Here is a 15,932-nt window from a genome sequence, read left to right as displayed (position 1 = left end):
CGCGAGCGGTCGCCGACGGGCAAGGGAAAGGTGCAGCGTTTTCACTTAAATATGGAACGTATTAGTAACGTACGAAAATCCTTATTTTAGTTACACATTCCTTTGACTAGTAAGAAGTGCCCTGACTGGTCGTTTGAAGTAGATTATTAGCTTAAAGAAAATATTGTAGGCGGTGCAAGTCTAATTTTGCCCAGGAAATTAATTATAATGAACCCCTCGAATCCCAGCCCCAGACAATGACAAAACCCTGTTAATCCCACGGGTTTTACACTCTTCATAAATTTGTATGAAATCGCGTGTCCGTAGGACTTTCTAACTCTTTCTGCTGACGCGATACGCATCCGCGGGACTCAAGCGGTTACAGAAGTAGTCGAAATACAGCTTGTATTGCATAAAGCCTAGCCTACACACTAAAATTTGTGTGCGACCACACTCGCTGCATGTCAGCACCCCTCCGACGTCATTATATGTGATGGCCACAGGTGGTCTGGCCTTAGCTCGTCACGCTTAGTGTCGAGTTCTGAGCGTCGCTTTGCTTCAAATTTAAGCACCTGCAAACGCACAATAGGCCTCCCTCCACTGTTATGTAGACGGACATAAATATATCGGGAATATACTGAAGGCAACATTTTACTCCACGAAACTAAGGGCTCATTTAGACGGCGCGCGAACTCGTATACGATTTTAGTTACATTGCGGACCATTGTGGTTAAATCAATTCAGTCGACCGATCAAAATACCGCAATGTAATGTAACTCGCATGCGAGTTCTCGCATCGTCTAATTGAACCCTAATAACACAAATGTTTGTTTCAAAACAGTTGAAAGAGCGCGACTCGAAGCTGGAGGAGGCCGGAGACCTGCACCGGTTCCTACGCTCTGTGGACCACTTCCAAGCCTGGCTCACCAAGACGCAGACAGACGTCGCTTCGGAAGGTGTGTACCAAATGCCCCTCATTAGCACCTTAGTTTCAACCCGGAGACACACAATCGAAGACAACTGTACTAGAAGCTGGAGGAGGCCGGAGACCTGCACCGGTTCCTGCGCTCCGTGGACCACTTCCAGGCCTGGCTCACCAAGACGCAGACAGACGTCGCTTCGGAAGGTGTGTACCAAATGCCCCTCATTAGCACCTTAGTTTCAACCCGGAGACACAACCGAAGACAACTCTGCTAGGTACAAACACGGTTCTTAATTTTTTGCTCAAGATACTCAACTCAAAAACAGCTGTACCATTATAGCCGACCTATTTTGTGCTGTATTTGCTTATGTAATCAAACAAAATGTAAGAACGATGGAACATCTACATTACTGGTACAGTCCAAAACTACTTCAGTGGAAAACAAAAGTTTTAGGCGATATTCATTTAACACTTTCGGTGCAGGGCGCCCCGTTTCCAGTACAAAATTAACACACATACGTGTTCTTGGCAGAGAATGTGTTAATCAGAAATTAGACTGCTGCAGTGCCAGAATTGTTTTTTTTTTTCCTGCGTATGTATATGACTTCTAAATGGCACCCAGTATCTGCTGTAGTAAATACTCATGTCCATTTTCCAGTGTATTAAACGATAATTTTTTAACAAAAATGAAACTAATAATATTTATTCGAAATGCGTAGATACGCCGTCGAGTTTGGCGGAAGCGGAAAAACTGCTGTCTCAGCACCAGACCATCAAGGAGGAAATCGACAACTACAAAGACGAGTACGCCAAGATGATGGAGTACGGGGAGAAGATCACTGCCGTGAGTTATCTTTTAGATAAATAGAGAGATAGATAGATAGATATAGTCATGGTATAATAATATACTCCGCCTGGTACTCTCTTCCGAGATTCGCGAATGACCTAACTGTCACTTGCCTACGTCATCATGCTGTTTACAGGTTCTCAAACTTTAAAATGTGGGAGAATTTTAACCAACGGTGAAAATTATTTTAACGGCATTAATTTTAAGTTATTCATGTAGAAACATAGTAAAATAAAACAAATCTATACTGCCCTTTTCACTCCTACTCTTACAGTTCCGAATAGAACAGCCAACCATTTTCGTAACAAAACATTAATTACCAAGCTTACGACGTGAAAAGTTTGGAAAACACTGCGACTGCTGACACTGAGCGAGAAGGAAATAACAATTAACACGCGTTCGACAAGGATGACGGTCAGGGACAACATGGCGGATTGTCAAATGTGACAGCGCTATCCTGTGTTGCCAGTAATGTAAACAGAATTACCCGAACGTCTGAAATTTCTTTCGTGAATCGGAAGATATTGCTAACGAATAATTAAAAATGACTTGTTATTGTAAAATTTAAGATAAAATACATACAAATGAAAATTATAAAATTATAAAGAAATATTTTAACTTATTACCCATAGATATAATGTACCAATGTAACATGTTATGTTGAAATAAAGTGGCAATGTTATTGTTACGTAGGCAAGTGACACTCTGGGAAGAGAAGACCATGTTTTATTAGACCATGGATATAGTACATTATTGTCGAGGTTCGGAAGTAGCTACTTGCTGGCTGAGGATTCGTTTTAAATGGACGACCTTGGGAGTCCGTTTAATTGAATCCGAAGCCAGCAAGTAGCCTTCCAGCCGAGTCATATATAGTGTTTTTCTCAAAAATGGTGCAAGAAAAAGAAATTATTTACCGGAGCAACGGTCTAATTATCACACACATCAACAATCACAGAAAAAAGTAAAACCATTGAAAATATTTGCCGCCTTTAAAAAAAAAGTAGTGTATTTTTCTGCTGAAAATACGCCAACCTATTTGAGACACCTAAATAGTCGCGGTACCAACATTATAATAATAAGTGCTGATCATCTGTTTGGCTGTTTAATTGGACCTATGCCTTCATTTGATATGGCCATTTCAACTTTTAAAAAGTTTGGAACTCGTTAAATAATGGAATTTGTATGCAACATTGCAGTCCCAAAATCGAGATTGCAATGTTTTTAACTTTTTAATTTTTTGACTGACCATAAACTACGCACTTCGCGACCAATTTTTTAACCGGCAACGTCGACTTTGCCGTCCATTTTTGAGAAAAATTCTTTATTCATTTCCACAACATGGTAATTACAAAGAGTGATTTATTAAACATTGGCATGCAGCTTAAATTAAAAGAAAAACGAATACTATACCCATATCTTTTCAACTCAAAATACGTCGCTGAGCTCTTGAAATAGGGAGCCTGCGTATACTGCAGGGGCAGCATAAGATCCCAGCGTTTATTGACGCGGAATTACTATGTGAAGTTCAAGTAAAGTCAGTTTAAATTTACACGATTTCCAATTTCGAACAAAGAAAATTAAAGTTTCAATTATTTTTTCTTGAAGAGTACACTATATTTTTAAGAAAACTGTTTCGTGTCGTCTAATAATGTTCTAATGCATAAATCTCCGATACAATTATTTGAACGTCGCTTCCCTTTTCTGTGTCTCGTTCCAGGATGTAATTACATATTTGGTTTACGATTACAACGCAAACAAACTCTTTTTTTCCTTAGGAGCCGTCGACTCAAGACGACCCGCAGTACATGTTCCTCCGCGAGCGTCTGAAGGCGCTCCGCGAGGGCTGGGCCGAGCTGCAGCAGATGTGGGAGAACCGCCAGCAGCTGCTCACGCAGAGCCTCGAGCTGCAGCTGCTGCAGCGCGACGCCAGGCAGGCGGAGGTGCTGCTCACACACCAGGAGCTCAAGTGAGAACACTTCTGTTTATACCCTCCAGTGGTTCTAATCCCTTGTCACCTTGTTGACGTTTTCTTGACTAGCCTAGTAATTAAAAAACTGACTAATCACAGTGTCCACTATAAGATGCCATGGATGACGCCGTGGCCACGATTCATACGCGTTTTATCATTACCTTACCTTGTTAGAAATTCTTTCTCAAGAGAGTTCAGTTTAAATTTTGTCTGTTTGATGAGAACGAGCATTTTCTCGTTTTGGTCAGTGGAATTCTGAACTGTATCGTCCAGTTTTTCATACTTATAAAGCACAAATCACCAAAAATCGGTCACTAATTGATGTCTTTCCACAGGTTGGCCAAGACCGAGCCACCAACCAACCTGGAGCAAGCCGAGAACATGATCAAGGAGCACGAGGCGTTCCTCACCACCATGGAGGCCAACGACGACAAGATCAACTCCGTCGTGCAGTTCGCCAACCGCCTGGTCGAGGAAAAGCACTTCGACGCCGACAAGATCCAGCGCAAGGCCGACAGCATCGAGCAGCGCCGCGCCGCCAACCGCGACAAGGCTCTCCAGCAGATGGAGAAACTCCAAGACCAACTCCAGCTCCACCAGTTCCTCCAGGACTGCGACGAGCTCGGCGAGTGGGTCCAGGAGAAGAACGTCACCGCCCAGGACGACACCTACCGCTCCGCCAAAACCATCCACTCCAAATGGACTCGCCATCAAGCCTTCGAAGCCGAAATCGGCGCCAACAAGGAACGCCTCTTCGCCGTCCAGAACGCCGCCGAGGATCTCATGAAGCAGAAACCCGAGTTCGCCGAGATCATCTCCCCCAAGATGAGCGAGCTCCAAGACCAATTCGAGAACCTCCAAACCACCACCAAGGACAAGGGCGAGCGCCTCTTCGACGCCAACCGCGAGGTCCTCATCCACCAGACCTGCGACGACATAGACTCCTGGATGAACGAGCTCGAGAAGCAAATCGAGAACACCGACACCGGCTCTGATCTGGCATCTGTGAACATTCTCATGCAGAAGCAACAGATGATCGAGACTCAGATGGCCGTGAAGGCCAAGCAGGTCACCGAGCTGGAGACCCAGGCTGAATACCTTCAGAAGACCGTTCCGGACAAGATGGACGAGATCAAAGAGAAGAAAAAGTTAGTCGAGCACCGTTTCGAGCAGCTAAAAGCTCCTTTGCTCGACCGCCAGCGTCAATTAGCCAAAAAGAAGGAAGCATTCCAGTTCCGCCGCGACGTGGAAGACGAGAATCTCTGGGTGCTCGAGAAGATGCCCCTAGCCACCAGCACGGACTACGGCAACTCTCTCTTCAACGTGCAGATGCTGCAGAAGAAGAACCAGTCGCTGAAGACTGAGACTGAGAACCATGAGCCGCGCATTCTGACCGTCATCGCGAACGGACAGAAACTGATCGACGAGGGGCACGAGGCTTCGCCCGAGTTTAAATCTCTCATTGAAGAACTTACTGCGAGATGGCGAGAACTTAAAGGTAAATCTATTAACTTTATTTTTATTTGTTATGCTTATACAGTAGTTGTAGTAGGTAGTAAATCACTTTATTGTACAAAAACAGGTTCACATGAAATTCACATAAATTTAGGTAGAAAGGCGAACTTATCCCTATAATATCTCTTCCAGCTAACTTTAGAGTTAATGAGTGGAAAAATCTAATACTACTGTATTTAGAGAAGCTGATGATGTACTAAAGAAAGGACTGCATTAAAGTTGAAATTAGTTTTACATTCCCTTTGTAAAGGATAGGTAAAAAAAAGTAGAAATGCGAGTGAAATTTTAGATCCAGAAGATTTAATAAAAAAAAAAAAAAAAAAAAAACAGAAATTCTTTTGATTAGAGGTAAACCTGTTCGAATGTTGTTTTCGATAGAGCGCCATCTATCGCTGAAATATGTTTCAATTTTGAAGGTCACTTATTTCCATAATTTTCATAACAATAAAACTTTCACAGATGCCATCGAACAACGCAAGAACAACCTCGCCCAATGGGAGAAGGCGCAGCAGTACCTCTTCGACGCCAACGAGGCGGAGGCGTGGATGAGCGAGCAGGAACTCTACATGATGGTCGAGGATCGCGGCAAGGTAACTTTCACAAACTTAACATACACAGCATTATGACTGAACCCTACGCCACAAAATAGATACAGTACAGAAGTCAATCACATGTATGTACTTCACTTTTCATACCTACGCTCGGCGGTCGCTCTAGGGTTGTCAACTATGATTTATGCACAAAAAACTATCGTGTTAGTGGCACTCGTATCTAGTAGTGGCCGGGGCGGGGTGCATATCTACCTACCTAACTATTCTGTTTAACGTTAAAACGAACCATCGAAATACAAGCAGATACCTACTTACCTCTCTGAAACCACTGGTAGCTTAAAAAACGACAATTCACCGTTTAATGTTGAATTTAAACAACCGTCCACTGAACAGTTATAATAACTTTTTTTTTGTTTCTCCATTGCACAAAAAAGCTCACAGGCGCGTGTCTCAAGCGGATGGCACTCGCGCTCGCACTGGTCCCAACCGGTCCGAGATATCGTGTCCGTGAGCAGTGTCTATGTGTGCGTTGCTCGAGCGCACTTTGTATGTAGATTGATTTCTGTACTGTATCTATTTTGTGCCTACGCCGAGTCAGACGACGCTACCGAGCCACGCTGTTACGTCGTCGCCCAAATCCAATGTTTAAAACTTGTATTTTATTCTCATGTATTGTTTCCATGTATTGTTTCTTTTTTTTTGTATTTTATTTTGTAGTTTCACAGTGCCTTGGTTTTACTGTAATGCTGTGTTACTTATTTGACTAATAAAATAAATTATAAAATGTTCACAAATGTGCGTGAGGTAACTGCACTACATACAGATGCAATTTTATTTGTAAAATTCTACGCTTCGACCACCGCTACTGAGTAATTGCATGCTTCCATTAGCCTCAATTTTTTGATATTTTTTAAATTTATATGAATACAAGTCATAAACGTGAACGCAACCACAGAATAAATAATAGTACTAAGTACAGAAGACTCACTCTCTAACAAAACGCGTCTGTTACGATCAGCATAGATATGGCCGCTAGGTGGCGACAGCGCCACGCGCGGCTTATGGCTTTCCCTAAAATTGGGGCCGAACGGATGTAATTTTAGCTACCTGTAGCAAAACGACGAAATCGCGGAGTGAGACACGCCTGACGCAACTGAAATTCACGAGTGCGCTCTAATAAAATAAAAAAATTGTACGGGAGTACAGATGTGTGTTGGCCTCGAGGTGTCTTACGAGACACCTATATACATATGCTCCATCTGGTTCTTGAGGTGATCTGTACTCAGTTTCTACAATAAAACATTGTACAGTCTATAATGTATTTTGTAACTCTGTACACGGACAGATCACTCTGTCTGTGGCAGAATTCTGTCAATAATGTAATGATTTTTAATTTGCCTAGGATGAGATCAGCGCGCAGAACCTGATGAAGAAACACGAAATCCTCGAACAATCTGTAGATGACTACGCTCAGACCATCCGGCAGCTAGGAGAGACCGTCAGACAGCTCACCAGCGAGGAACATCCTTTGAGGTAAGTTAACGTGTTTATATCTTGACCTTGAAACGTATTTTACAAATTTCATTGATTGTTAACTTGAGCTGTTGTAAGGGTCGGTTGCACCAAATCTGCTGTCACCGTTAAACGTTCGCTAAATTGGGAAAGAATTATGGGAAGTTCCATAGTTCTCTGTTGGGAGTCGTTGATCACTCCGTTAATTGCGGTTGATGCAACTGGTCCTAAGTAGCCTTGATACAGGGAAATGTTCGGGATACCGTGCTCACAAGCGATAAAGTTATCTTTGCCTGTTTGACATGAACGTCACTCTGCTGCTGCTGAGTGCCGCATGCCTCGATCCACTCTTATACGTCGTCAAAATAATTATCAATTTCTAATCACGCGATTTCTTGCAGCGAACAAATCTCCGTCAAGCAGTCCCAAGTGGACAAACTCTACGCCGGACTGAAGGACCTAGCCGGCGAGCGTCGCGCCAAGCTCGACGAGGCGCTGCGGCTGTTCCAGCTGTCGCGCGAGGTCGACGACCTCGAGCAGTGGATCACCGAGCGCGAGCTCGTCGCCAGCTCGCAGGAGCTCGGCCAGGACTACGACCACGTCACCGTGAGTACTGGAGATCTGTAGAATGTTGTACGCCGGACTGAAGGACCTAGCCGGCGAGCGTCGCGCCAAGCTCGACGAGGCGCTGCGACTGTTCCAGCTGTCGCGCGAGGTCGACGACCTCGAGCAGTGGATCACCGAGCGCGAGCTCGTCGCCAGCTCGCAGGAGCTCGGCCAGGACTACGACCACGTCACCGTGAGTACTGGAGATCTGTAGAATGTTGTACGCCGGACTGAAGGACCTAGCCGGTGAGCGTCGCGCCAAGCTCGACGAGGCGCTGCGACTGTTCCAGCTGTCGCGCGAGGTCGACGACCTCGAGCAGTGGATCACCGAGCGCGAGCTCGTCGCCAGCTCGCAGGAGCTCGGCCAGGACTACGACCACGTCACCGTGAGTACTGGAGATCTGTAGAATGTTGTACGCCGGACTGAAGGACCTAGCCGGCGAGCGTCGCGCCAAGCTCGACGAGGCGCTGCGGCTGTTCCAGCTGTCGCGCGAGGTCGACGACCTCGAGCAGTGGATCACCGAGCGCGAGCTCGTCGCCAGCTCGCAGGAGCTCGGCCAGGACTACGACCACGTCACCGTGAGTACTGGAGATCTGTAGAATGTTGTACGCCGGACTGAAGGACCTAGCCGGCGAGCGTCGCGCCAAGCTCGACGAGGCGCTGCGACTGTTCCAGCTGTCGCGCGAGGTCGACGACCTCGAGCAGTGGATCACCGAGCGCGAGCTCGTCGCCAGCTCGCAGGAGCTCGGCCAGGACTACGACCACGTCACCGTGAGTACTGGAGATCTGTAGAATGTTGTACGCCGGACTGAAGGACCTAGCCGGCGAGCGTCGCGCCAAGCTCGACGAGGCGCTGCGGCTGTTCCAGCTGTCGCGCGAGGTCGACGACCTCGAGCAGTGGATCACCGAGCGCGAGCTCGTCGCCAGCTCGCAGGAGCTCGGCCAGGACTACGACCACGTCACCGTGAGTACTGGAGATCTGTAGAATGTTGTACGCCGGACTGAAGGACCTAGCCGGCGAGCGTCGCGCCAAGCTCGACGAGGCGCTGCGGCTGTTCCAGCTGTCGCGCGAGGTCGACGACCTCGAGCAGTGGATCACCGAGCGCGAGCTCGTCGCCAGCTCGCAGGAGCTCGGCCAGGACTACGACCACGTCACCGTGAGTACTGGAGATCTGTAGAATGTTGTACGCCGGACTGAAGGACCTAGCCGGCGAGCGTCGCGCCAAGCTCGACGAGGCGCTGCGGCTGTTCCAGCTGTCGCGCGAGGTCGACGACCTCGAGCAGTGGATCACCGAGCGCGAGCTCGTCGCCAGCTCGCAGGAGCTCGGCCAGGACTACGACCACGTCACCGTGAGTACTAGAGATCTGTAGAATGTTTTAGGGGTTAAAAAAAACGAGTTTTTTTAAAACCTGAAAGGTATTTCTAATCTAACGGTATAATGTTAATAAAATTCACCACTGCAATCTTGGCATGGTCGCCATGAGATGTAGGAAGGTTTTAACCTTCGAGCAATACCGGCTTCCGACACGTCGGAAGGGAGAGGCGCCCAAGCGATATCTTATCGTAAAAATAGTTTGCGGGGGGAGACGTGCACACAGTCGCACTTCTCACTCACCTCACTACATACAAAACCCAATCGGTAATGACGACACAATAACATAGAAAATGACACACGTCTAAGACAAATCTTGAAACCTCGATCTCTTTATTGTGTAAAATACGCACCGCGCTAGTTGTGTGCATGCACAATTTGACAATTTGATCTTGTACCTCGACAGAGGGGAAATAGTGCGAACGCCGATTCCCTGTCGTGTTGCTCGAAGGTATTAAACACCCGTTACCTAGGTTAATTGATTTGTTAACTTTGTCAACAATCTAACTTTGAAATATTAATTAAACATTATTGACTCTCTTTATCCATTCCAGCTGCTATGGGAGCGCTTCAAGGAATTCGCGCGCGAAACCCAAGCCGTGGGCTCGGAGCGCGTGGCCACGGCCGAGCGCATCGCCGACCAGATGATCGGCATGGGCCACTCGGACAACGCCACCATCGCGCAGTGGAAGGAGGGGCTCAAGGAGACCTGGCAGGACCTGCTGGAGCTCATCGAGACGCGCACTCAGGTTCGTACAGGAGACGACAGATGACCGGCATGGGCCACTCGGACAACGCCACCATCGCGCAGTGGAAGGAGGGGCTCAAGGAGACCTGGCAGGACCTGCTGGAGCTCATCGAGACGCGCACTCAGGTTCGTACAGGAGACGACAGATGACCGGCATGGGCCACTCGGACAACGCCACCATCGCGCAGTGCAAGGAGGGGCTCAAGGAGACCTGGCAGGACCTGCTGGAGCTCATCGAGACGCGCACTCAGGTTCGTACAGGAGACGACAGATGACCGGCATGGGCCACTCGGACAACGCCACCATCGCGCAGTGCAAGGAGGGGCTCAAGGAGACCTGGCAGGACCTGCTGGAGCTCATCGAGACGCGCACTCAGGTTCGTACAGGAGACGACAGATGACCGGCATGGGCCACTCGGACAACGCCACCATCGCGCAGTGCAAGGAGGGGCTCAAGGAGACCTGGCAGGACCTGCTGGAGCTCATCGAGACGCGCACTCAGGTTCGTACAGGAGACGACAGATGACCGGCATGGGCCACTCGGACAACGCCACCATCGCGCAGTGCAAGGAGGGGCTCAAGGAGACCTGGCAGGACCTGCTGGAGCTCATCGAGACGCGCACTCAGGTTCGTACAGGAGACGACAGATGACCGGCATGGGCCACTCGGACAACGCCACCATCGCGCAGTGCAAGGAGGGGCTCAAGGAGACCTGGCAGGACCTGCTGGAGCTCATCGAGACGCGCACTCAGGTTCGTACAGGAGACGACAGATGACCGGCATGGGCCACTCGGACAACGCCACCATCGCGCAGTGCAAGGAGGGGCTCAAGGAGACCTGGCAGGACCTGCTGGAGCTCATCGAGACGCGCACTCAGGTTCGTACAGGAGACGACAGATGACCGGCATGGGCCACTCGGACAACGCCACCATCGCGCAGTGCAAGGAGGGGCTCAAGGAGACCTGGCAGGACCTGCTGGAGCTCATCGAGACGCGCACTCAGGTTCGTACAGGAGACGACAGATGACCGGCATGGGCCACTCGGACAACGCCACCATCGCGCAGTGCAAGGAGGGGCTCAAGGAGACCTGGCAGGACCTGCTGGAGCTCATCGAGACGCGCACTCAGGTTCGTACAGGAGACGACAGATGACCGGCATGGGCCACTCGGACAACGCCACCATCGCGCAGTGCAAGGAGGGGCTCAAGGAGACCTGGCAGGACCTGCTGGAGCTCATCGAGACGCGCACTCAGGTTCGTACAGGAGACGACAGATGACCGGCATGGGCCACTCGGACAACGCCACCATCGCGCAGTGCAAGGAGGGGCTCAAGGAGACCTGGCAGGACCTGCTGGAGCTCATCGAGACGCGCACTCAGGTTCGTACAGGAGACGACAGATGACCGGCATGGGCCACTCGGACAACGCCACCATCGCGCAGTGGAAGGAGGGGCTCAAGGAGACCTGGCAGGACCTGCTGGAGCTCATCGAGACGCGCACTCAGGTCCGTAGACTAGTTGGCTAAAGTAACAAAACAATTTAATAAAAAAATATAAACTGATATAAATGTCATATACTAAGAAAAAGTGACCCAGGCCTCCAGTGTCCCAGGCTGGAATCGAACCAGCGTCCTCTGCTATCGCGGAAGGTGCCTGTGTGCCATTCGGCCACCGGGCCACAGCGGCACAGGTCGAATTTTTCGAAGTACTTATATATGCACTTCTTATTGCAAAAAATATACCGAACTATCACATTTTCTTTGGGTGATAATTTTGCTCCAGTGATAGCAAACCGTGGTAAAACTGTGCCTTAAGTAATATAAACCATACATTCTTAGAGTGTTGCATTTTAGGGCATTTTGTGTCCCTGTTCTTTAACTGTTATCTCTCTTTAGATGCTGATGGCGTCCCGCGAGCTCCACAAGTACTTCCACGACTGCAAGGACACGCTGCAGCGAGTGAGCGAGAAGGCACGAGGCGTAAGCGACGAGCTCGGCCGCGATGCGCTCAGCGTAGGAGCACTCCAGCGCAAGCACCACACCTTCATGCAGGACCTCACCACTCTGCAGCACCAGGTACGTGCTAATAGGGTATTTGAATTTTTTTTAATGGTATCAATCGATCGGGTTTGTTTTTAGGATCAAATGTCTATATGGGACCCATTGCATTAAAGTAACACAAACGTCAGAAATTGTAGTCAAAGTCCGACAGTCGCACTTCACTCGCGAAACGCCCTATACAAAACGGACAGAGGCCGTGACGTCATCGCCCATCTGGACCGCATCGCCCGTATGGACAAAACAAGAAAATTGCGTTTTTGTCGGTGAAATATTGCGTTTATGTATATAGTTGCTATACAATATTTTTTTGGATGAAATGTAAGGAATCGAATGGTACCCTTACTTTTATCGTTTTTGGAAGTTAAAAAAAAAACTTAAATTTTGAAACTTTCAGGTCCTGTAATTTTGTAATTTATCAATATTTTATTTTAATATCCACATTATTGTGATAAATTGCTCGTTTGCTATCTATTTTACTAGATTTTGTTATAAAATTCAACATGTGTCATCATCCCTATTATCCACTTCCTAGGCGTTCCATAAGATTAACAGACGATCGAAAGTGTAATGGACGAAGGGTGTAGCCAATATCCTTCCGCCCGTGTCACGTAGTGGGCGCTGATGTGACAGCCAAATTTTGCTACTAGCAAATAAGATCACAATTCCGACAAAAGGTGCCACTATCTGTTACACGTCGTATTGAAGCGGATACGATCCTTAGGGTTCAGAAAGAGGCACATCCCTTAGCATTGAGAACTAGGTTCACATTTATCATCCCGGCATTTCGTTTCATGCTCTATCATAATTTATTGTAATTACCAGGTGGAAGCTATCAGCGCCGAATGCGCCCGCCTCGGCGCCTCGTATGCCGGCGACAAGGCCGCCGAGATCACCCGACGCGAAGCGGAAGTTGCCGAAGCATGGGCCGCGTTGCAAGCTGCCTGCGCCGCGAGAAAATCCAAACTGGAAGATGCTGATGACCTGTACCGGTTCCTCAACCAAGTCAGGAACCTCACCTTGTGGATGGACGATGTTGTCCGGCAGATGAACACTGGCGAGAAACCGAGGTGAGTTTATTACTGGTTAAACAGCTATAACGCAGTAGAGATCACCTGAAGGGAAACTGACGGATTCTGTAGCCGCAGGAGTCACTAGGAAACCCTAGCTGGATGATGCTGACGACTTGTATCGGTTCCTCAACCAAGTCAGGAACCGCACCTTGTGGATGGACGATGTTGTACGACAGATGAACACTGGCGAGAAACCGAGGTGAGTTTATTACTGGTTAAACAGCTATAACGCAGTAGAGATCACCTGAAGGGAAACTGACGGATTCTGTAGCCGCAGGAGTCACTAGGAAACCCTAGCTGGATGATGCTGACGACCTGTACCGGTTCCTCAACCAAGTCAGGAACCTCACCTTGTGGATGGACGATGTTGTCCGACAGATGAACACTGGCGAGAAACCGAGGTGAGTTTATTACTGGTTAAACAGCTATAACAGTAGATATCACCTGAAGGGAAACGGACGGACCCCGTAGCCGCAGGAGTCACCAGGAAACCCTAGCTGGAAGACGCTGATGACTTGTATCGGTTCTTCAACCAAGTCAGGAACCTCACCTTGTGGATGGATGTTGTACGACAGATGAACACTGGCGAGAAACCGAGGTCAGTTTATTACTGGTTAAACAGCTATAACGCAGTAGAGATCACCTCGAGAAACGGACGGACTCTGTAACCGCAGGAGTCACCAGGAAATCCTAGCTGGATGATGCTGACGACTTGTACCGGTTCCTCGACCAAGTCGGGAACCTCACCTTGTGGATGGATGTTGTACGACAGATGAACACTGGCGAGAAACCGAGGTGAGTTTATTACTGGTTAAGCAATAGCTATAAGGCAGTAGAGATCACCTGAAGGGAAACTGATGGACTCTGTAGCCGCAGGAGTCACCAGGAAATCCTATACTCCGAGTCGTAATTAGATTCCAAAAAAAGTAAGACAACGTTGCCACTTTTTACTAGCGCGTCTTGTATTTATGTAAAAATAAGTGAATAAAAGTACTTTTTTTAAATCGTAGGAGTAAAATTACCAATAAATAAATTATCTTAGCGTGTTTATTTATAAAAAGGAATTTACTATTTTACAATCAAATTATTGCAGTGGCAACATTCGCTTACTTTTTTTGGAATCTAATTACGACTCGGGAGTTTAGCTGGATGATGCTGATGACTTGTATCAGTTCCTCAACCAAGTCAGGAACCTCACCTTATGGATGGACGATGTTGTCTAATAAAGCTTTGGATTCCTCCGAAAACGGTGCCGTCATATTACGGCCGCTATATAGCGTTGACTGACGTCACTAGAACGTTGTCTATGTAAACAAGATGGCGCGGTTTCCTAGACGGCGTTACGTTACGTTGATTGTCAACGTAACGTAAGATGACGGCCGTCATGACCTTGTCGATAGTTTCGTGAACGTTTTATTAGATAGCGGTGACGCCATTTTGAATAAATGACACGAGATTTGAATAAATGATTCCGTACTACGATTATTTTCCTCTTCTGATGATATTTCATCCTCCAAGTAAATTATAGATGATCAAGCAAATCTTGTCAGTAGGAAAAGGCGCGAAATTCAAATTTTCTATGGGACGTTATCCCATCGCGCCTACATTTTTCAAATTTGCCGCTTTGAACTTGGTGGATGACGGTGTGTTATGACGCCGTGGTACTTTCCACATGTCGCCACCGTAAAGACGGCCGTCTTTTGCTGCCGCTATATGACGGCCGTCATATGACGGCACCGTTTTCGGAGGAATCCAAAGCTTAATGTACAACTACTAGACAAACATCAACAATAACCCAGAATAATGGGACCACCTATAATGGGATATTTACATGAATCTAGTATTTTAACTGGATCAGGCATGAAGGGTGGGGGGAAATGACCGAACGGGATAGTCTTATGTATATTTCAGTTGGAGTAGCAACGGAAGCGCTATTATTGTTTGTCCTTGTCAGTCTCACATTTTTTTTATTCCCCACCTTAAATTAGTATGGATTATGATGAGCAACAAATAAATTCGACCAATCACAGTGTCGCATTAAGCTTAGAATAAATTTTTAAAGTGGAAAAATTACTGTCTTGGGCTGTGGTGTGTTGAGACTTGAACTCACGGCCTCTGGATAGATACTCTGCCATCTGAGCCACCAAGACCTCATCCATAGCCAGCAAATCTTTCCACCATATGGGTCAAGGGGACCCGAGCGAGGGGGGTGAGTTCAAGTCTCACCCAAGACAGTAATTTTTCCACCTTTAAATTTATTCTAAGCTTAATAGCATCGATCTCAGACGTTTCTGCTTGTTAAAAATTAAAAAAATAGTGTCGCATTGCCAATGTTTTGTCTCTCACGGACGCACGCGTATACCACATCTATTAGGATCCTATCATCTATGGATATTTATGTGTACAGGGACGTGAGCGGCGTCGAGCTCCTAATGAACAACCACCAATCCCTGAAGGCCGAGATCGACACGCGCGAGGACAACTTCGGCGCTTGCATCTCGCTCGGCAAGGAGCTGCTCTCGCGGCAACACTACGCCGCCGCCGACATCAAGGACAAGCTACTCCAGCTGAACAACCAGCGCAACGCGCTGCTGCGCCGCTGGGAGGAGCGCTGGGAGAACCTGCAGCTCAGTGAGTACTGCACACTTAGTGTAAGGAGCTGCTCTCGCGGCAACACTACGCCGCCGCCGACATCAAGGACAAGCTACTCCAGCTGAACAACCAGCGCAACGCGCTGCTGCGCCGCTGGGAAGAGCGCTGGGAGAACCTGCAGCTCAGTGAGT

General features: G+C 47.8%; 1 protein-coding gene across 1 annotated transcript in view; it reads left to right on the top strand.

The window, feature by feature from the left end:
* LOC134653444 (spectrin beta chain) overlaps positions 1-15,932 on the top strand; it is a 90,524-nt gene that overhangs the window by 55,026 nt on the left and 19,566 nt on the right. Inside the window, exons 21-31 of the mRNA XM_063508810.1 lie at positions 821-935; positions 1,621-1,745; positions 3,524-3,714; positions 4,053-5,215; positions 5,692-5,822; positions 7,186-7,316; positions 7,697-7,901; positions 9,830-10,024; positions 11,915-12,094; positions 12,902-13,146; positions 15,557-15,780. Of these exons, the coding sequence (XP_063364880.1) occupies positions 821-935; positions 1,621-1,745; positions 3,524-3,714; positions 4,053-5,215; positions 5,692-5,822; positions 7,186-7,316; positions 7,697-7,901; positions 9,830-10,024; positions 11,915-12,094; positions 12,902-13,146; positions 15,557-15,780 (2,905 nt within the window). The remainder of the gene's footprint in view (positions 1-820; positions 936-1,620; positions 1,746-3,523; positions 3,715-4,052; positions 5,216-5,691; positions 5,823-7,185; positions 7,317-7,696; positions 7,902-9,829; positions 10,025-11,914; positions 12,095-12,901; positions 13,147-15,556; positions 15,781-15,932) is intronic.

This window comes from Cydia amplana, chromosome 13, assembly GCF_948474715.1.
Source record: "Cydia amplana chromosome 13, ilCydAmpl1.1, whole genome shotgun sequence".
NCBI lineage: Eukaryota > Metazoa > Arthropoda > Insecta > Lepidoptera > Tortricidae > Cydia > Cydia amplana.
Note: the sequence above shows the minus strand (reverse complement) of the source record. Positions and strands in the feature narration are given on the sequence as shown.